This window comes from Phalacrocorax carbo, chromosome 2 (assembly GCF_963921805.1).
Source record: "Phalacrocorax carbo chromosome 2, bPhaCar2.1, whole genome shotgun sequence".
NCBI classification, from domain to species: Eukaryota; Metazoa; Chordata; class Aves; order Suliformes; family Phalacrocoracidae; genus Phalacrocorax; species Phalacrocorax carbo.
The window spans coordinates 14,768,708-14,790,991 of record NC_087514.1 but is presented as its reverse complement, the minus strand read 5'-3'; the positions used below and the strand labels follow the sequence as shown (position 1 = coordinate 14,790,991).

The following is a 22,284-nucleotide window of genomic DNA, read 5'->3' as shown; positions in this document are numbered from 1 at the left end:
CAATGCTGCCTGTTTGAAGACACTAGTCTGCAGTAAGATACCTGTAACTGACAGAGGGGGTGTTTCAGTCTCAAACATTTCTTCAGGTCCTAATGGCTCCTGTTCAGCTCACTCTGAGAGCAGGAGGGCAAAGAGACCAGCTGTGAGATGCAAAGCCTTTGTCTGTAGGCTAGCGAATTAGATATTGCCAGAACATGATTTTGAGCATTGGCTAGTGACCTATGCAGTGTAATGCTTGTCATTCCTCTTGGAAGTGCTGGGCTGGACCAACTCTTTCAGGACATTGTTCAGGGGATAGTATAGATCAGAAGCCATTTCCAGGAGGGAATTTAGATGGGCAGTGTTTTAGTGGGCTTTGTAGCATAATAAAATTAAAGTTGGAAGGTACCTTCAGAAGCCATCTAGCGCTACAGTCTGCTCAAAACAGGTCCGATCAGATCAGGTTGCTCAGGTTCATGTTGAGTCTTGAACACTTCCAAGTATGAAGATTTCACAACCTCCCTGGGCAACCCATGACAGTATTAATTTAACCACTTCCGTTGTAATATTGTTTTTTTCTGTACATCTAATCATAATTTCCACTTGTGTCTGTTGCCTCTTGTCCTATCGCTGTGCTCCTCTGGGAAGAGTCTGGTTGCATCTCTTTTACCTCTGGTCAGGTAGTTTAGACAGCACTAAGGTTACCAAGCAGAGCAAACCCACCTATTTCAACCTTTCTTCCTATGTCCTGTGCTCCAGCCCCTGAATGTCTTCATGGCTCTCCGCTGGACCTGCTCCAGTATGTCAGTCTGTCTTGTACTGGGGAGATCAAAACTGGACACAACACTCCAGAGACAGTCTTAAAAGCGCTCGATAGAGGTGAAGGAGCACTTCCTGAACCTGCAGCTGAACCTGCTGGCTTTAATGCTACAGCCAGAGTGTGTGGTTGGCTGCCTTTGCCACAGCAGCATGCTGACAACTCGTGTTTGACCTGTTGCCCCTAGGAACACCCGGTTCTTTTCCACAAAGCCACCAAAATGCAGTTATGTATGTTAATATGGGCTGTGTCACTTCTTTTTCTCTAAGGACTTGTTTAATTTACAAGCAAAGGCATAGTCAAAGGGACTCGGATACACAAGGGAAAGGAGTATTATATTCCAGATGTTAATCTTAACAGCACACTGCAAATACTGGAGGAGAAATATGACTGATTAACAAAAGATATGCAAGAAATCTAAGTTTTAAATTATGAAGAATTAATAGTAAAATATTTTCAGACTGTCAGCTTGTAGATGGCACTGGTAGTTTCACAAGGAAGAGAGGGAACACTCAGTCAACATTAAATAAAGGATGTGTGTTCTGAGCAATATTTCAAAAAAATGCTCACATCTCCGCTTCCTTTCTGGGTTAGCTTTGATTTAAAATAGCTCATGTTGGTGCAAAATCTTTTGCAAGCTACAGCTTGGACTAATACACTGAGATAGTGCTTATTAATATTTTTCTGGTTGCTGGGGTTTATCTTGAGAGGAGGAAAATTGTTTTTGAAAAAGAAAAAGAAGGATGAGGCAGTCATGCGTCCCAGGCTGCAGTTGTTTTTTTAAAGGCTGTACATGAAAGTCTTTCAAGCCTGGGCTCAGTAGCTTCAGTTAACATTTTGCCGGTATCTAGTCCTACTGGAAAAATCGCCTCTCCACAAATAGCCCAAATAAATTCCAGGCTACAAAAAGCTAAAGAGTTTGTAGTGAGGTCAGCAGGAGCACTGACTTCAGCAGACTGGAGACTTTACAGGGATTTAGGTGGTGCTTACATTCTGTGATGCCATTTGTATTCTGGCAGATAAAATCCCTTATAAAAAAATTCTGTGGCTTCTACACTGTTTCTCCATAACTGTTTTCATGCCATTAGCAAAATATGACCTGATTTAAGTTAACCTTCCGAAATAATATGCATCTTGATTCTAAACTGCCCTACATCTGAGGTCACACATCACAATCTGTCCCAGCTTGCTAGTGGGCATGCAGCTCCATGGAGGAGATTCAGTGGCTCTGTACAGTCATTCCTATCCTGGATGTGAATGCATCAGAGAGAAAGTGCTGTTGTGCTATGTAATTCCCCCAGTCATTCTGGAGACGGTTAAGCAAAGAGACTTCAATAAAGGGAGAGTAATTAACATCTTTAAGGCTTCAGTGCTTCAAATACAACTTCATGAATTCTCACAGTGCTGTATTTTCTTCTACATTTCACAGACCAAAAATAATGTGAGAAAGAGCCAGAAGATATAGATTCCCAGTCTTCCTGCAAATTTCCTGGTACCTACTAATCTCCTCTGCTCACTACTCACAAGTTCAGAATGAGTCTCGGATCCACTCTGGCCATTGGATGGTCTGAGTAACATCATCTTCAAACCCTGTTGGCAGCACAGGCAAATAACTTTGGTCTTTTACCTGCATGAGAGAATAGATAGTGCCATATTCTTTCTTGAACCAAACCTCTCTTTGACTTCATTTATAAATAGCAATTTTCACATCTAATAAATACAGTAGGAGGCGATTTTTTTGTGGCCAAGCAATACAGCACCAGTGCCAGGAGAAACGAATCCTAGGAGAATAGGCAGGAGATGACTCTTGAGCAGCCAAGAGTAAGAATACTGCTCAGAAGAAAGAAATTGTGAAATATATTCAAAGAAAATATAATTCTTACTGTTAGTTCTACTCTTTGACTGGGATGGGAGAAGGAATGGACATACAGCATTATTTTTCTTTAGAAGTTTGTGTGAATCCACACTAGATCCTAGAAGTTGGTGGAGAGCTGTATATTTCCCTCCTCCTAGTTTAATTAAGCCCTTAAGAAGGTCCAACCAGTTTTCATCCTGCTTTAGGACTGGTCAAAAATAAATGGAGATTTTAAATCTTCGCTTTAAAAAGTGTAACATATAAATATGAAGGTATCAGACTTCTTGAATGTTTTACTGTTACAAAAATAGGTCTAGTTTGCATTATCTTTTAGGGACTTCCATGTTATTATAAAACAGCTATAACTGAATTTTTCAAAACATCGTTCACAGCTAAATGCTTCTTCCAGAGAATATCTGAAACCCTATTTTATAATTTTTAATACATTTCGAAGTTCCTTATACTATTTTTTGTTTCCTCTAGAAACACCAATTTTTAATACTGAACACACTTTCCTTTGCCAATTTATTTAATTGACCTAGGCTTGCAATCTTTTCTCTGTATATGTCTTAAAACTACTGTGATAGAGACACTCCTGCAATCTTTATTTCAATTCCACTTAGCTGTTACCTTTGCTTTAGTTCTTACTGTTATAGGGGAGCTGCTTTGGTCCTTGAAGCTTCAGGAGCCACCTGGCTACACTGTGAAACAGGAAAGTATTTCCTTATCAAGTCTAAGGATGCATAGATGACATAATATGTGTTGACTCTGTGGCTTATGTTATCATTGAAACCCACTTCTGGTGGAATTTAAAAAAATCCTTTCCAGGTACATGGCAGATAATATTCCCCAGCCAGTTTTTTATGCCACATGATAGCAGGTTTGAATCATAGTTTCCAAACTGTGTAAAGCATAAAACTAGTTGTTCATGCTATAGTCATTACTAAAACTGTGTCAGAAATAAAGTTTCAGGAAAAAAAGCATGAAACGAAAAAGATGTGCATTTTTTTTCTGCAGCTCTATGAGATACTGAGGCCTAGAAAGTTCTCTGTTCTGTATGTCAGCATAAACACTTTCAAACTCTCTTTCCTTCTACTCTTACCTCCATATTCTGGTCTTGAGCCAGAGATAAATAATATTTCTGGTTTTTAGGCAGTGTAGTAATTAAAGAATTCACTTATCACCAGGCTGTTTAGAAACCTATGCTTTATAGCACGTGGATACAAAATGTGCACGTTGGTTAACTTGCAAGAATGCTTTATTAACACTGTATTTTCTTCTACATCTGGTCAGTCTTTTTCCTATGATTTGCTTGCTTTCCAGTTTCCAAGTTATCTTTAGTTTTGGCTCTCATTTCTGGAAGCTCTGAAGCATGTTCATAATGTAAACCACATGAGCATTCCTGCTGCTTCCTGAATCAGGACCTCGGTGATAGCTAGTACATACGTACAGTATTGCTGGGCAGAGAGATAGGCTCCCAGTTGCCATCTTTCAGCACTTAATCAGTGGGACTGTGAATAGTTGCAACCAGTCAGAACAGATGTAGAAGTGTGACCCATCTTGTGGTAGAGAAATCTGACAGCAAAGGCTCTAATTTACCTCAGTACAGCAGCATTGTAAGTGAAATTCACCCAGAGGGGAAAATTGCCGGTACAAAGAGTTTTGCATTGCTGCTTCTTATTTCAAAAGTATTGTGACACTAGTTGGATTTTTTTTTTTTTTTTTAAATACTGGCGATGCTGTAGCTCCTTTTCAGAAATAAACCCTCCCCAGGGCAAATAAGGGAGTTTTCTTCTAAGAAACCACTACCACCATTTATTAATTTCAGAGAAAACAAAGAACAAAAGGAAAAAAAAAGTCTTCTAGATGAAATGGAACAGATTAATGAAGTACATATAAAAAGCTGATAAAGGTGCTTATATTTCTCTTTTATAGGGCCTTCCTGGCAAAGATGGACCCACAGGCCCACAAGGACCTCCTGGCCCAATGGTGAGTATTGCCCATGGTATTTGTTACTGTAAAGGTCAGCAGGATTTTGGGGGATTGTAGGTCACTCTGTTACCTACTTCAGAGGACAGACGAAGGCCAAGGGTTCTCCTTGGGAGTTAAAATTTTCATGATGCAGGGGGTTAGCAGAGAGCTGATAGTCCAGTGTCATTTCTTTCCACCCTTACTTAGCTCAAGAAAAGATGTCTCCCACGGGAAGGGGAGACAGTTGTTCCACCAAGATTGATAGCTTGTTCTTAGTCAGGTAACTGTGCTATATAAAGGGAATTAGTGCCTTAACATTTGAAACAAAACTTTCTTTTTGTAAGAAATTCCAATTATTAAGAAATTCCAATTAATTATAATTAACAATCCAAGGATTGTTAATTGAAGGGAACTGCCAGGTTTTGCTTGGTCTCGAGGCTGGAGGTAAGCACAGGTATTCAAATGCTCGCATAGAGTAATCAAGGAAGACAGCAGAGGCCTCATTCAAGATTTGAAGCAAGATATATGTTGCCTCCAGAATCAGTCTCATCCTTCTCAACCAGGGCAGCTAGGCAAAGTTAATGCCTTCTTGATAGATTTAAGATGTTAGGTGAAACTGCTGGTGGTATTGAGTATTCTCCAAGAAATCCTGTTCTTTTTGTAAAGAACGTTCGGAGTCATCCCCCCGAACACGGTAGTAATGTCACAGGATTTTGTCTTGCGGTTCAGCAGTCTTTGTCTGTTTCAGAAAGCAAGCAACACAAGTCAATTTTTCTCAAGCACTTTTCTCAGAGCTGTGCTTTCAAGTGTTCTTTTTCCTGCAACATGTGCTTCTTAGTCCTCTCTTCCAGCATCCTCAGTCTTTGTCTTGCAGAACTATCTGTGTACTGTCTGCTTTGTGAACCTCCTCCATCACAGTTATTTCTTCCATCAGGATTCATGGATGGTTATTGTCATCACAACTGAGTATTTTCTTTCTCATTTTCCGTGTAGGGCATACCCGGTGCTCCTGGTGTTCCAGGTGTTACTGGAAGCCAGGGGCCACAAGGTGACATTGGAGCTCCTGTAAGTAAAATTAATGAATATTGCTATATTTGCTGTTGTGGATTATTTGGTTTCTGATCCTGACTTCACTGTTTTACAGAACTCAATATTTACAGCTTATGATCTGTTTGCAGTTAGGGGCTAAGTGAAACATCATATTGGTCTTTCGTTGTTCAGTCTTCGTAATTAAATTTATTTGTTGATTTTACATACAATGTTTGGAATATGGGGATTAGAGAGTCAAAACACAAGATTAAAACACAGCAGCTAAAAGCATAACAGTATGTGAATTTGTAGTCTGTGAGTGATTATTTTCCCGTTTTTTTTCCTTTGCACTTCAAGCAACTCTCAGGAAATTAAAGTACATCATTTATTACCCTGAATATTTCCAAAATATTATTCTGACTTTCAAACTGTGAAATTATTGCATGAAAAAAAAACTGGCTTTCATGGTTACTCTGAGTTTACATCAGGGCAACAGACTAATGAACAGGGCTTTTTCTAGAATGTTGTTATAAATTTCACCATCAATTTCACTGAGTGGAAAATTAGACCCTCTATACTGAAAATAAGTATTAGGAACCTCTGATATTGAGTTTGTCTTTCAGATATTATTTTATTATAAAAAACCCACAGTTTAACTAGAAGAAAGGAATACAAATATAAAATGAGTGTGTAAATTATGTAAAAGAGAAGATTTACAGAGGACCTCTTTTTCTCTGTAACAGTTTAGATAATATTGTGTATATACATTTTAACATTTGACCACTTGATGAATTATAAAGCCTGCTCCATTTTTTTCCAGTGAATGTTCTATTTAATTTTAAAGGCATCAGAATGTGACAGTATGCACTTCTGACTCGATTTGTAGAACAGAATTATTTTTTTTTCCAAATCCAATTTGCTTTGGAGATTTAATCCAATGCAAGCATTTTTGTTTGGTTTAGTGGAAATGAAATGACTGATAATATATAAGTAAAAATAATAACCTAATGCCCAGTTCTGCATAGTTTCTAAGTGTAATCATGAAATCTACTAAGGAGATTTGATGAGCTGTGAAACTTATTACTATCAATGTATAACATGCTGACTATTCAGTTCCTGTCCAAACATGTGTTCCAGATATTGAACTAGATTTCCTAGAGTGCAGATAGTGTAGATATTCCTGTGAGTCATGTAAGTCCTCTGCTGTGAATGTTTAGACTCCAGTCATTCTGAAAAAACAACTAGTTGGGTAAAAAATTATCGAGTTTCAATAACTGTCTTTCCCAAAAGGTAGAGTAATAGAAAAGAGGCCTAGAAATAATCTTGCAGTCTTGTAGAAGTTTATTCTTTCCTAGGATAGAATAAGCTGTGTGTTAACCATACATCAGTCAGCTGTTTACCTCTTCATGCAGACCTTTCTTCACTTCAGGAGTTCCTGGGAGATGTCTAGCCTACCCCAAAAACCTCCACTGATGAAGTTGTGACTGCCCTAGACAACTTGTTCCAATCAATAATGATCCTTATACTCATTACACTATTACATTATCTTTAATGTCATACGTAATTTTCTGTGCAGTTTAATCCCATTGCTGACTCTGTTCATAGCAGATGCAAAGTCATGGTGCACAAATGCTACTAATTTCAGACCAGTATTTTGTCTCCCGTCAGCCTTTTCTTCCTTATACTCAGTGACGATTAGACCCATTTCAGCCATGTGAAATGCCTTACCTAGTGGCCTGCCCTTGGTGACATTCTAAACAAGAGAATTTAGTATATGACAATCCCGCCAAGAAAGTCATTGCCATGTAATTGCCAAAGGTGAACATTGTGTTGAGAACTGAAATGGAAAACGTGTATTCATTATTGCCACACAGCCTCCTGAAACCATGTTCCTTGTTTGTTTTTTCTCCTTTTACTGTGATGCTGCAAGGGAGACAACATTTAGGTGTTAAAAATTTTGAGCAAGAACAAAATGAGAATTAATTTTGTATTGAACCTTTTCATAGGGTCCTCCTGGAGCTAAGGGTGAAAGGGGTGAGCGGGTAAGTCTATGTTCATGTTAGCCACCATTTTTTTTCCTGTCTGGCCTTCTGTCTCACTTAAAGCTTTCTCTGAGAAATTATGTTTCTCTGTGTTTACAGGCACAATAGTTTTCTCTGTGTGATCAGGCAAATTTTCCTTCTTTCCACACATTGTCTTGTGTAGAGCTACAGTAATGTTTTGAAGGTGAGACGTATGTGGCATTAAGCACGTCCCTACATCTCTCATTGGGATTATCTTCTCTGACCTCTGTTTGCTGGCTAAAAACAGTAATGGGAACCAGGGAGAACCCAAAACTTTTTTTTTGGTTTTTATTCTCATGTGTGAGGTTATAATCTCAGGGATAATAAATGTCTTTCATTGCTCTAAGCATTTTCAAGACAAAAACGATGCAAAAAAATCGTGTTATGACACTGCTGCTGTTGTTATCCAGGGTGATCTCCAGTCCCAAGCAATGGTGCGTGCTGTTGCTCGGCAAGTGTGTGAACAGCTCATCCAGGGTAAGTACATTTCATATGCTTCTATCTCTAGAACTGATCTTTTCCTGCCGCAATTACTTAAAAATATGATGCTTTTCAGAGCATTCAAAGGGATCTCTTCCTTTTAGGCTAGAGAGTCAGTTTTATGTTCAAATGGATTTATGTCCAATTAGGGCTGATTAGCATCAGGCATCTGAAAAAAAAAGCCTGAATTGTCTCCAGTCTATTATAGTATACAGAAACTTCTGCTGTAATAATTTTAAACTTTTATAGACAAAAAATACAAAAACCAAACCCATCAAAGCAAGGAAGTAAAATTCTACACAATAGTTCTTCTCCTTTTCTGTCTAATCCCTAAATCACTGTTTCTCCACCAGCAAGTGCACAACTTTGTATTATCAAAACACAACAGACCACAGCCTTGATGACCTGCCAGTGCTCTGTTCAAACTTAGCTGAACCAGATTCTCCACTGCAACTTGAAAATGAGGACGTTTTTTCCTGACAGGTCATATGGCAAGATATAACTCAATTCTGAACCAGATTCCAAGCCAATCTGTCTCAACACGAACCATCGCAGGACCTCCTGGTGAGCCAGGTCGGCCAGGGGCTCCAGGACCACAGGGTGAACAAGGATCACCAGGCATGCAAGGGTTTCCAGGAAGTCCTGGTCAACCAGGAAGACCGGGAGAAAGAGGTAAGCTTCATACTTCACATACAAAAATACATACTTCCCTTTCCTGACACATTCTGATGGCTTTTGTCTGCTATCTAATTGTGAGAACAAGAGTTTTATCACTAGCTGATAGGTGAGCTCAACATAGACCATAATGGAAGCTCTGAAGACTCTCGGTCATGAAGATAATGCAGGCTTTGCCAGGTGTGAGTTGGCAGGATCAGACAAAGGTTAAATGCCTAAACTGCTGAAGATTGGTAGCATCTAATGGGGCACATCACATCACATCATGCTTTCATCTTAGTAGGACGCTGAAGTAAGCTGGAGCTGTAAATGTATAAGCGAAGGAGCTTTTGGAAAAGGCAGCTGCAAAACTGATAGGTTTGTGCTGGGGAAAGATTGAGCTTTTCTGCTAAACTTGAAATGCGTCAGTCCCATGATTTCTAAGTTGTGATAGTCTGAAAGGAGCTCGGTTCATAAGAAGAGGGGAAAAAAGCTAGTTTATGAGGGGTTGAGAGGATCAAGGAGAGGAAGTAGTGAGGTCAGAGAGAAATAATACAATTAACTGTTCATTTACAGTAATTCTCCTTTGTATTCATGCGTGTGCTAGATCTCGTTCTCCTTTCCCCCTCCAGCATTGTCTAATAAAGAAACAAGCTCCATGTTTTGGTTTACTCTTTCTCTGTGCAACCCTGGCAATCTTTGGTGTACCAGAGTAGCACTAACAGAGGTAGTACTGAGTGGATTTATGATTGTGAAAGTGCTTTGAAGACCATCACATGAGAAAGTGAGCAAGAACTCAAGACACAAATGTGATATTCAGGAGCGATGAATAGGTGTTGCTGTTACAAATATCTAAAATGGCATGTTAAAAGTGAATTGCTGTGAAGGCTGTTCAGTTCAGGAGCTTAATAGTTCCAGTTTACGGTAGCCATGATGACCAGAACTAAAGCATTGTTTTGAAAGGAAAGTCTTTGAGTGAACCTGTGGATCATTTCTTCCCCTCAAGACTGTAATTTTAATTACCTTCTTGAAAAAAGAGGCAAGGTTTAGGGTACTAGCCTCTCAGTCATGTGGCTGCCTGCTCCAGCTGAGCAAAGACTAGATGCCGTTCAGAAAAAAAGGAGGAATGAGGGGGTGGGAAGCAAGTAGGAAAGAAAATTGGAAGAGACAGCAAGTGAGGAACTGACTTTAAAAGTGGTGACCCGGAGAGACTGACTGCAGATTTCAGGGTAGTTGCTTAAAATACTAATGTATTTTAAATGGCTTCTCAGGCAGGAACTGTTTAAGTACACAGAATATTTTGCTGGGGCTTCAGGAATGGATGAACTAAAATGCCAGGCTACAAAAAACGGAAACCTGTCCCGCATTTAACATATATTTTCCATTGTATTTGCTGTGCTGCGGCCCAGATCCACATTTTGTACTACTATGAAATCAGAGTGATGAGATAGTCATTTAAATGAAATGTGATGCGGGCTAACTCACTGCTTTATATCTGGGAAACAGCACTGGTAACAGACTGAGTAGACAAAGGGTAGAAGCATGTTAAAAAACAATATAATTCGTTTCCTGTCCCTACAGATAACTGATGTTAGAAGGCACTGGTTTTGGCAGGTAGTGCTTGTGGGGAGTTTCATACTTGGTAGAGAGCAAGCACTTACTGAGCATACTGCAAGAACTATGATCAGTCAGCCTGGGCTCTCTGCAGATTTTCATAAAATGGGATGCCAAATGTTGGGAGTGTTTTACAGTATTTATAGCTTAAAATGAGATTGTTTTAAGGAAAAAGAATCTATGTGTAAACTTAAAGGCAAAATAATTAGCTTTATTTGAGTGAAAATGGTTTTTAGGACATTCACGTAACTGGAGCCTTGCACAGAACCTGGAAGGAAGAGGAAGGAGCTCATTCAGAACCTAGGAAAAAATACAGCAGTTATTTAGTAATAGAATAGGATTTATTTATAGAATTTATTTAATTTATTCAGAAGCAATTGAAATTTTAGGTTGATAGTATGCCTGGTGTAGTAGCAGTTTATTTAACAGGAAGATACCTCTTGAGTTGTACAGACCCTTGGGATATTTCAGAATCCATTTCTAAGGAATTGCTCTAAGCTAACCCCAAAATGCAGCAGGGAAAAGTAAAAATTCTTTTTACCAGCTTCCTGCTTGTGGAGATTGATTGGAAGCTTCTAGTGCGTTCTCAGTTGTCACTTGTATGATTATCATGCAGTGATAGAATTCCTCTGCTTCTGGGTGGAAGGGTTTTTAGTTTACAGTGAATAGAGAGAGGAGGGTAAATGGACTCAGACCCCATCCCTTGCTGTGTTCTGAAGCATTGTTTGTATTTATGTTCAGCAAGTCACAATGTGAAGATCTCCAGCCAGCCACTTGGAAGCCTTTATGAACAATGTGCTTCTTCAGCATTTATATATGAAGTCAATTTATTGTTCAAAACCAGTGCCAGATTAGCAACTCTGAAAACTCAGCCTCCACCTTTAAGTACAAAAAATACACTGCAACTGTGACAGCAGTGCCCATAGAGCCCATAGAGGTAATAGACACTAGAAGGGTTTATTTAGTAGAGCGTTGCTTCTTTTCCCTCAGAGTTCAAACTACTGGGATTGCTGCAAGAACCTGTTGCTGCCTCTGAGCTGAGTGGCTGGTAGAGTGGGAGGAGAAACGGTGGGGGGAAGCTAGACATTTCCTCCTACTCACCTCTCTTGCCCACCACCCATTCGATCCCAGCCTGTGAGAAGGGGGAGCTTCTGAAAGCAGCCTGTGGAACTGGTTAGAAACCATGCACCAGAGAGAGGTTTCCTGGAAAATGTCAGCAGTGAGAGATCTTGACATCAGTGAACTTCCCTCCTAACTGGCCTGGCCAGTTTTTTTTTTCTTTTCCCTTGTTTACCTTGTCACTCTGCCGAGCGTTAAACAGATATTTTGGAAGGAGGCTTGGATTGAGAGAGGCTTGGAGTTTTGTTAGAAACCTCCACTTGAACTTCTAGGTCCAGGGTGTCCCATTCCTGGATGTATTCTCTCCATAGTAACACACTGAGCTGCTCCTTCCAAGACAGACCACCTTAGTGAGGAAGGGTAAGTCATTCTCTTGACAGATTCAGTTTTCAGCGTCTCTTGCCAGCTAAGACCTAGTTTTTTTCCAGTGTAGACATAAGTGAATGGATTAGGATCACACTAAAACATTTGTTATTTAGTTTCCCCAGCTGATTACTGTTTTAGCTGTACACTGTGGGGTTTTATCTGTTGTATTTTTCTAATGATGTGAAAAGAGACATATCAGTCAATTTCAGTGTTTGTTAGCAATATTAACATTTTATTGGTGCCCCAACAGGCCATTTGAATTGGACCTGTGATTTAAAGATTCAGGAAGCCACATTGTGTTACTAGTCCCATATAGTACATAATCCCAGATAAATTACTAGAATAATTAGCATAAATATAGGAGTTTGATAAAAACCAAACCCAAACACTGATCATTCACGGCATTCATCTCTATTTTTATTGTAACTAGTGCACAGCACTGATTTCTATTTTCATTTCAGCTAGTTTGAACATCTTTTGGTTTGATTTTATGTGTATGAACTGGGACTTCAATAACTAGTGTCTGGCTTCCGAGTGCTCAGGAAGTAGTTGGACTTCTGCTCTTATGATGCGTCCTGAAGTGATGCACAAAACTTATGGCTACTTACTACATCCTTTTGTGATATAAATATATAATAATATAAATATAAAAAATATAAGAAACGCCTAAGCTGTCACTGGGAAGGTTACTGTTCTCAAGTACAGCTTCATCCATATTAGTATTCTGGCTTAACATGAAAGAGTTAGTCAAACGTGTTCTCAAAAGCCACATGTAGCTCTGATGGCAAAATTCCAATGGAATTAAATGGAATATTTGCCAGTTAGGTCAATTAAATATTTTTATTTCCAATTTTACTTCTTTCTGGATAAAAAAAACATCACCATGTGTTGTTATGGGGAAACTGTGGGCCCACTGCTGAATGAGATGGGTGCCCTGGTAACACAGGATGCGGAGAAGGCGGAGTTACTGAATGCCTTCTTTGCTTCAGTCTTTACTGCTAAGGCTGGCCCTCAGGCATCCCAGCCCCCAGAGGTGAGAGAGAAAATCTGGAGAAAGGAGGACATCCCCTTGGTCGAGAAGGATTGGGTCAGAGATCACCTATGCAAACTGGATCCTCACAAATCCATGGGCCCTGATGGGGTGCACCCATGAGTGCTGAAGGAGCTGGTGGATGTTCTTGCTGAGCCACTCTCCATCATCTTTGGAAGGTCATGAAGGACAGGAGAGGTGCCTGAGGACTGGAGGAAAGCAATGCCACTCCAATCTTCAAAAAGGGCAAGAAGGAGGACCTGGGGAACCATAGGCCAGTCAGCCTCACCTCCATCCCTGGAAAGGTTATGGAGCAGTTCATCCTGAAGGTCATCTCCAGGCATGTAGAGGACAAGAAGGTTATCAGAAACAGTCAACATGGATTCACCAAGGGAGATCATGCTTGACCAACCTGATAGCCTTCTATGATGGCATGACTGGCTGGGTTGACGAAGGGAGAGCAGTGGATGTTGTTTATCTTGACTTCAGTGAGGCATTTGACACTGCCTTGCATAACATCCTCAGAGGCAAGCTAAGGAAGTGTGGGTTGGATGAGTGGACAGTGAGGTGGACAGAGAACTGGCTGAATGGCAGAGCTCAGAGGGTTGTGATCAATGGAGCAGAGTCTGGTTGGAGGCCTGTAACTAGTGGTGTTCCCCAGGGGTCTGTGCTGGGTCCAGTCCTGTTCAACATATTCATCAGTGACCTGGACAAAGGGACAGAGTGTAACCTCAGCCAGTTCGCTGATGACACCAAGCTGGGAGGAGTGGCTGATACACCAGCAGGCTGTGCTGCCATCCAACGAGACCTGGACAGGCTGGAGAGCTGGGCCGAGGGGAACCTGATGAAATTCAACAAGAGCAAGTGCAAGGTCCTGCACCTGGGGAGAGACAACCCCATGCACCAGTACATGGGCTACTCCTGAGTTTTGCCTTAGGAGTTGGGTATTCTTGCTTCAGTGTTTATGTTCTCTTTCACTTGGGTAATCTTTATTGAAAATTAGACTAAAAGAAACCTGAAGCAAACTTGTATCTTGGCCTTCAGTATAGTTGCTTTAGGAACTTGATATCCAAGTGATTTCAAAGGCTTGCCCTGCACAAGAGCTTCAAAACTTGTTCCAGAATGAACGTTTTATTCTTAGCCTGAGTAGATTTGTTCCATATTTATAATTTCTTACTGCAGTTTATTCTGTGAATATCACGTATGGGTGTATGTTCTTGTGTGTGTAAAGAATAATAATTGAGTGCATGGACGGCTGTGATTTGAAAACATTGTGTCAATGGTCTTTGAAGTCACCGTGTAATGTAGTTGTATGGTAGGATAAGCAATGGTCCTTGTACTAAACTGCTGTGTAGAATCGAGATGGTTATCGTGGGCCAGTCTTCTTATGATAAAGCAATCCACACATACAGACTTCGCCTGTTGCAGATGGCAAGCATTTCCTTACAGGGCGTGTATGGGAAGAGACAATATAGAGGAGTTTACCTTGTTAAAAGGCCTGCAGCAGAAGTAGTGGATTGCAACAGAGTCTCCCCGTTTTGAAGCAAGCCAGGCCTGTGCAAATTTTAGGTATCTGGAAACTGTATTTGGAATGCAGGACAAGAGGTTTGCCTGAGAAATTTGTCTTTAAAATGGGTGGAATTCAGTTGTGGATCACAGATGATGTGTTATTTTGGCAGGTTCCCCCAGGAATATAAACGTAGGATAGAGCACGTATCTGCCACCAAGGACTGCTTCCTATATACACTGTGCAATGCAGTCATTCATCAGAGGTTCTGGATAGCACTTCTGACTGAAACTGCGATCTCTGCTAACCAACTGCTGGATTGCAAACAGGAGGTTCCTACGGGACTTGGAAGACAGTCTCTGAGAGCAGGAATCCCATGTATTATGTTGCTAAGCATCCCTGAAGAAAAAAGTTAGCAAATTTCAAGATGCCCGAGTAATTTAAATACTTAAGACCCATTGACATTCAGTGTGATTTAGGAGCTGGGGCTACCAAAGGCTGTGGATATAAAATTCCTAAAACTTACCTTTTGAACACTTTATAACCTGAAAGTCAAAACCAGTCTATACAAGACCAATAGGTACCTCTTACCACCATGAGGTAAGGTAGGTGTACTGCAGTATGTTAGTTCACAGCAGTCAGACACAAGTTTCTTCTGCTGCTGTTCTGAGATCACCAGAGTGGTTGTATTAAGACGCTGCTGAGCCCTTCCTTAGCAACAGGGTTGTACTGGCTCAAGGCTACACCTTCATCAACCTGGTCACATTGCTATTAGTAATCTCATAGTTTGGTCAGAAGTTGCTCATTATCTCCCTGCAAAAGGCTGGTAGGAACTAATTTAGCTGTAAGAGAAAGCTGTGGTGTACAGGCAAGATAGAAAATAGGAAAATGAGATGTGAAGGAGGCTTGATGGAAGAGATGGCAGTCCTAGTTCCTCTGCGGCTTCTCTCCAGTGGCTAAATGGTTAGAGCATAATTTCAGGAAATTTGAAGCTGCATCCCTTTCCTACCTGGTACCACCACTGGGAGAAGGTCTTGTGGTCCAGTCTGATGAATATATTCCTCTGTGTTTTGGGTATTAGATCTTGGAATAAGGTCTGAAACAAGGTCCCTCTCCCTGGTAAGTTTTTGAGCTGTTAGGCTAGAGAGCCATTCTTAATCTTTTTGGCCTACCTACCTGCCTGAGGTGGTAGTCAGAATTGTTGAGTAGAGGAGAACATACAGACCTGTATCCAAGCCACATCATCAGGTTTGTCTACACTTGATCATCCAAGATTTCTGGATTTCAGCTATATGACATATTCTAAAAAGCTGCAGAGCCTGCATGTGGGATGGGTCTCAGCACAGGAGACACAGGTCTCAGCATGGCAGCGCCACTCTGTGCTGCTGTCTGTGCTGTGGAATGAGCTCCAGACCTCTCCAGGGGCCTTAAATATGCTGGGAAATAGAAGGGTGCAAGAGAAGGGGAGAGGAGACCCCTGAAGCCCTATTGGCCTCTTACCCAGACTAGGGCTCAGAAAAACTAGCAGGATCGTGTCACTGATATAATTTGAATTTTTCAGTGTGTTTAGCTGTTTCTCTAGAGAGGTAAAATGTGTGCCCTGGTGAGTCAGCGCTGGGAGCTGTTCCTAAAGGCGTACATTTGTGGCATGCCTCCCTTCAGCATTTCTTCTTTGTGACCACCTTAGCACTCTGGCTTCTGTAACCTGTCCGAAGCGCCCGGCTCTCTTCAGGTACTCTAGAGCAAGTGTAGGTGCTTAACTGCGTTGTGTGCATCAGACTAGGCTTCATTCCACTGCCAAACCTTAATGCCCTTTGAAAAGCTAGCTTTGTGGAGTTACTGATTGCAGTGCGACCTGTGTTTTCCAGGTGCCTGGGCTACGTGATATATTGCCCTGGAAGCTGCCTGTTCTGGAGAACAGCTAGAACTCCTCAGCAAATACCGAATCCCCTGTAATTCAGTAGACTCTTATTTTGTAAACTCGATGTGAGCAATTCTTTGTCAGTGATGCGTTTTAATTACTTTTTTTTTTTTTTTCCACAGTTAAGAATTTGTTCTTACTTATTTGCTTCCATCAGAAATTAGCTTAGGAAGGGGAAAAAAAATCTTCTCTGTCTCCTTGCAAAAATGAGGTGTCCTCCAGATGTTTTTGCCGAAGAGGTAATGGTTACCTGAGCAGAAGGGAAGGAAGGAGGCCAGTCAGTTGGAATTGTAGATACTGCCTCATCAAGGGCAGCAGCTGTTTTCTTTCTACTTTGTTTTTATGGAGGGGCTCTATATTGGCGTTGACTCTGAAAATGTGGAAGCTCCAAAGCAGTGCAAGCAATTACCAGTGCTGGGAGGTCTGGAAAATGGGGGAAAGTCCCACAAACCAGCCTGGATTTGGTGCCTTTGAACCATCCAAATAAAACACAGACTTTAAGAGAGTTTCCAAGTTGCCGGTGGAAACTCAGGGTCTGGAATTTGTAGTTTTGACACCTACTTTAGTTTGACACCACTCATTGTGATTGCTGCATATAGAAAGTGGTTTTATAGGATGCCATAGTGGTAGTGCAGAAGGAGACGGAAAGCTGGAAGAAGGTAGTACCTTCTCTGGATTAGTTCTCTGGATCTTTGGTCTCCATGGATCAGACCTGAGGGTAGAAATTTAGGGCCATGGGCAGGAACACAACTCAGTGGCTGCACGTGTTGGAACATCAGAGTTTCATGACTGGGAAACTCTTAGATTGGGCTTCGTTTGCGGGGACGGATTTTGAATGTGCTGAAACTCCTTCCTTGTCTTTTAGCAAGACTTTGCAATAACCCATGATAACTCTCTCCATGTATGTGTAGAACCATCTTATGCTGTACCACTGTTTGGTGGGCTAATGTTGGAAGGAAAATTGGCTGTAGCATTAAAAATTTGACTTTTCTGGGCCACACAGTAATCTGTGAGGCTCTGAGGATTCTTCTTACAATAGCTGTACCTTAGTATAGCCCAGAGGCAGCTTTCCAGCAGGAAGTGCAGCCTGGAAACTGGCCGATGCCTCTGCATACCACTTCGATGAAACCACCATGGCAGCAGGAATGTTTAAGACCCCAGGAATGCCATGCTTCCCTTGAGGTGCTGTCAGGGAAGGGAGGGAAAAAGGACCAAATAGTTCTTTATTTTTACCTCCTTCCTTCTCTGTCATGTGTTTTTAGAGGAAAAATGGAGCTATAAACCTGGTTAAATAATAAACACTGCACACAATTTTGTTCAAAATGTGACTTTGATCAGAGTACTATTTCCTTAGGTTTGCCAGGCGAGAAAGGAGAAAAAGGCAATCCAGGTGTTGGGACACAAGGACCCCGAGGCCCACCGGGATCTACAGGTAAAGTTATGTTTAGGACACCTGGATTAAACCACTCTGACCCATGTGCAGAGCAGCGAAGACCTGCACGGCTCTGTCCTCCACTTCTAAGGCTTAAGCAGCAAAAGAGTCAGTAGTTCGGGCATCTTAACTGTCGTACTTTTCTTACTATGACATTGTGATGTGTCATGTGATGGTGTCATCGGTCACACAAGTGTTTTGCTTTTCCCTGTGATAAACTGCTCCTCCAAAACCAGCTCTTTTTTTAACACCCCCACCCCCACCCCCCCAAGATGGAGTCTGGAAGGGAAAAAATTAATCTGGATTAATTGCATTTGTTTTCCCATTGACTCAAGGTCATACCTAACTAACTTGACAGAGAAATGTGTATTACTTAAGCACATTAATCACAGGGATTTATATTTAGCTCCTGAAAAAGCAGAGGGGGTGACACCCAGGTCCTGTAGAAAAGGCATAAAATTGTCATGACTCCGTGAGGATATTCTGGCCATTAGAGCCCCAGTATCGAGGCACAACTTTACCCAGAAGCTGTACTGAAAGGGAGTGGGTGCATCAGGAGCTGTGCAGGCATCCAGGGCTGTCCTCCCCTCATGAAACTGCCTTTCTGAATGTCCAATGGTTGGTGAAACGTTTGCTCTACTATAACTTTCTGGCTAAAAGCTCTCTCTGGCAAGGAAGAAGAAGCAGCTCCCGACGAGCCTCCTTTCTGGCTGCTGCTTTGTCTTCCTTGCCAGAGGAAGGCTGCAGCCTTTCCTTCAGCTTGCCCAGGGGGGTTGGAGCCAGGATGCCCAGCTCCTCTGCTCAAACTATCTCTTGGAAGCGTTTGTAGCACACTCGGCGCCATGGTTTCCAAGCACCAGACATGCCAAGGTGGCCTCAATTCACTGCTTTATGAGCGACACCGCTCAGATGTTTCATTTCCCCCTTCTACGCAGGACCTCCAGGAGAAAGTCGCACTGGCAGCCCGGGCCCACCGGGTTCTCCGGGCCCACGAGGTCCCGCCGGTCACATGGGGCCCCCAGGCTCACAGGGTCCTTCTGGCCCGCCAGGGTACTGCGACCCATCCTCCTGCGCGGGCTATGGCATGGGAGGTGAGTAGGCGGGAGCCGGGGCGGCTGCCGTTTGCAGCGGCGGGGGCGGCATTATCCAACAGCCAAAGTAAGATGGAGGCTACGGGTGAACCTTGCGCTAAAATGTGGTAGCTCCCTAAAAACATGCGCGTCCCGTGCTGCTGCATTTTGTGGACTGCGGCACGAAGAGAAGGTGACCCCAGCGTAGAGACCGAAGGAAGTCCACCATCTGACCCCGGCCTGTAAAATGGATCCCGCGTAGTGGGTTTTTGTCCTGTGTGTGTTTGTGTAGTCGTACGAGCCTGCTCCGTCTCAGCCGAACAGTCTGTGTGTTCAATCCCCACCTCCTCACGTTCATCCCGGCAGTTTTTACATTTGTAGTGTTTCAGTCGTGTTGCTCAACTTCCCCTTCCGTGTGCCTCCGAATGGCATGAGAGCATGACCCGTACTAAACCCCTTGTAGCATAACCTGACAGAGGGATGCACGTCATTAACCAGTGATCTGGAGAAAATGATCTTTTCTACATCTTCTCTGCGTGTTCCTTTCTCATCTCGTTATAGCACGGAGAGGCCGTGGGAGGCAGTTAACACAATTACCAAAAATGACGTTCCTCATCCTAAAATCGAAATTTATTAGTGAAGCACTAGTTACTATGAGTGTTACACGAGGCGTATTTGTTTGATGTTGACGGTTTAATCTGCCCGTGAGCCGATTTGTACGTTTTACTTACCTGAATGTTTTTGTTGTCGTCTCTTCCTGTCCTTTCCCCCTCACTTCCCCTCCCCGTTGTTCATTTCCTGTTTGAAGGCCCAATCCCTTACAATGGCTACCCATCCAGAAGGTGAAAGGCTCATTCTGGTTCGGGTCTCATTTGGCTGAAGGTCAGAGACGGACGCTGAACTGCTCTGTGCTTTCCATCAACGATATTGACTACCACTAATGAACTCACACTAGCTGCTGTACATGCCCTTAGCTTCCCTGCACTGCTAAAAAGTGTCGCCTGACCCGCATTGCCCGTTAATCACGTATTCTAGCCCCTAATCGGACTAAGCCAAAGCAGGCGGATTGTGCAGTGTGCGATAAGCACAGGGTCACAACTGGGCACTTGGCAAATTCTGGTGGTGGTTTCCAACTAACTTGGCTGTCCGTTGGTGGGTTTCCAATTGCTCCAGCTTATTAATTTTGTTCAATGTTTTCACTGTTCCTTTATGTGAATAAAAGATGTGTAATTAAAGATTTTATATATATATATACTCACACACATATATAAATATATCTATATATAAAATGTCAATTTCCTAATGAGCGCTTTAATTTTCTACTCCTTCTCCTGTGTTAACCCTATGAATACTCTTGGTGGTGGTGGGTTAAGGTGGATACGGTGAGCCAACCGATCAAGACATCCCAGTAGTGCAGTTGCCACATAACTCCTACCAAATCTATGACCCCGAGGACCTTTACGATGGTGAGCAACAGCCGTACGTAGTTCACGGGTCCTACCCCTTACCGTCCCCATACTCCCAGTCCTCCTATCCATCACCTCATCTTGCTCAACCAGAGTTTACTCCCGTTCAAGAAGAGATGGAGGCCGTTGAACTGAGATCCCCAGGGATTAGCCGCTTCACAAGGAAGATAGCCAAAAGGAGCCTCAAGACTCCAGCACGCAAAAGGGCGAATGGGAAAAAACCCTCTCAGTGAACTGTTTAAAGAAGGGCTACATTTTACGTGCATCTGCGTTTGGCCTTTTGTCCGGGTGCCTGACCTGTCCTGGAAGAAGTGTACAGGCTCTTATATTAAAGGAGAGAAACAAAAATGTACGTGACCAGTTGCCACAACGAATAATGGTACTTCTCTTGCATGCCAGAAGCTTAGTATGTTAGTGGGTTGGTGCTAGATGATGATGAAAGGTCACCTGTAGATCTTTCTGTGGCGTACTGTTCCATACACTAGTCACCCTGTATCTCAGACCGCGTCAGGGTGGTTGGGGTACGTAGAACCAGTCAGAAAAGTCAGTGATTTCTTTCTTATCCACGTCTGTCCAGGCGATTATATTCCGTTAGTTTTGGATGCGTTGCTGTAGTAGCAGAGTAACCCTACTAAATTCACCAGAGAACAAAGCATCAGCAGGTTTCCTTGAACCCCCGCCGTTACGGTTGCAAAGAAATCTTATGTTAATGGAATATTTTTTTTTAACCCACATTATATAAATAAGCAAGAACGTTCCGTGGGAGCACACTGATAATTTATTGTGAACCTCTCTCGTTTCTGATTTGTATGCAAATAAAGGTCGCAAGCTTTTATATGTAAATGCTGTACTTGACTGATTTTTAACTCGGAACAATTTTATAGATCTTTGGGGAACTGAACGTAAAGAGAAGAAAATACATTTTCCTTTTTCAACACTTTTGGGCAACAGCCTTATTTTAAAGGCTGCAGGCGCTTAGCATAAACAATATTTAGCCTTATTTTTAAAATTGGCTATGAACAAGTGTAGAGAGTAACTATGAGATGACGCAGTCGTACCATCTGTGGCCGTGTGCTTTCGCAGCTTGACAGGCCAAAGCCAAAAGACCAGCAGGTCTCTTGGAGCAACTTGGAGCAGGTAATGATGCGCGGCAGGAAAACCCCCACCCGAGGGGCACAAAGCGGTGCATCATGTTACAGCAAAGCAGGTGCATTATAAAGTAACTCAATAAACAGCTTTGAACAGCACTAGGGAGACTAAGCATCAAAGCAGGATGTAAAGTAGAAGCTCAGAAATGTTAATTTGAGTTGAAAGTGCAGCGCTGGAGCAGTTTTAATCCAGGCCTATAAAGATGGGAGAGGATGGCCTGTGGATCCCAGGGCCGCTCCTGCCCGCCCAGCTGGGCTTGGGCTGTTCGTGCTCAGGGAGGGAAGACCTGCCAGCTTTTCCTTCTGGCTGCTGCCAGCGCCCTCAGCTCACCAGGAAGAAGAGAAACGGGTACCTTTGCTGCGTAATTTCAAATTATCTGGCCTAGAATCCAGGCTCATTAGTAACACAAACCGTTTGTACACGTACTAACGCCCACAGCTCTCTGTCCCAGGGCCAGGCCTGGCTAGGCGGCTGCGTGTTTCTGTTGTCCCTGTTGTTCTGTCTTCGACAGCTGGACTTGATGATCCCAGAGGTCTTTTCCAACATTTATGATTCTATGATTCTCTCAACCCTGACTCCTACCGCGTCCTTGGAGAAAGGTGAGAAAAGCGGATGGAAATGTGAATTGAACATCATTTCCTTACCTGGACTTGCATTTAAAGTAGGCGGTCAAAAAGTGTCAGGTAACTTACAGAGTTTATCCTCGAGCAGCTCAACTGCAGGTTACAGAATACGGAGGCACCAAGCGAGTGCGGCTGCGTG

General features: G+C 42.4%; 1 protein-coding gene across 5 annotated transcripts in view; it reads left to right on the top strand.

Moving 5' to 3' along the window:
- Positions 1–21,216, top strand: part of COL14A1 (collagen type XIV alpha 1 chain) — a 125,529-nt gene extending 104,313 nt beyond the window's left edge. For 2 of the 5 annotated variants that reach the window (XM_064442171.1, XM_064442172.1), the window contains exons 41-49: positions 4,587–4,640; positions 5,616–5,687; positions 7,658–7,693; positions 8,125–8,191; positions 8,678–8,866; positions 17,760–17,837; positions 18,773–18,928; positions 20,281–20,373; positions 20,467–21,216. In XM_064442171.1, the coding sequence (XP_064298241.1) occupies positions 4,587–4,640; positions 5,616–5,687; positions 7,658–7,693; positions 8,125–8,191; positions 8,678–8,866; positions 17,760–17,837; positions 18,773–18,928; positions 20,281–20,373; positions 20,467–20,606 (885 nt within the window). In that variant the 3' untranslated portion in view covers positions 20,607–21,216. Of the gene's footprint in view, positions 1–4,586; positions 4,641–5,615; positions 5,688–7,657; positions 7,694–8,124; positions 8,192–8,677; positions 8,867–17,759; positions 17,838–18,772; positions 18,929–19,715 lie in introns of all 5 variants that reach the window. The other 3 variants (XM_064442169.1, XM_064442170.1, XM_064442173.1) reach the window with 2 other exon arrangements.
- The last annotated feature ends 1,068 nt before the right edge of the window (positions 21,217–22,284 follow it).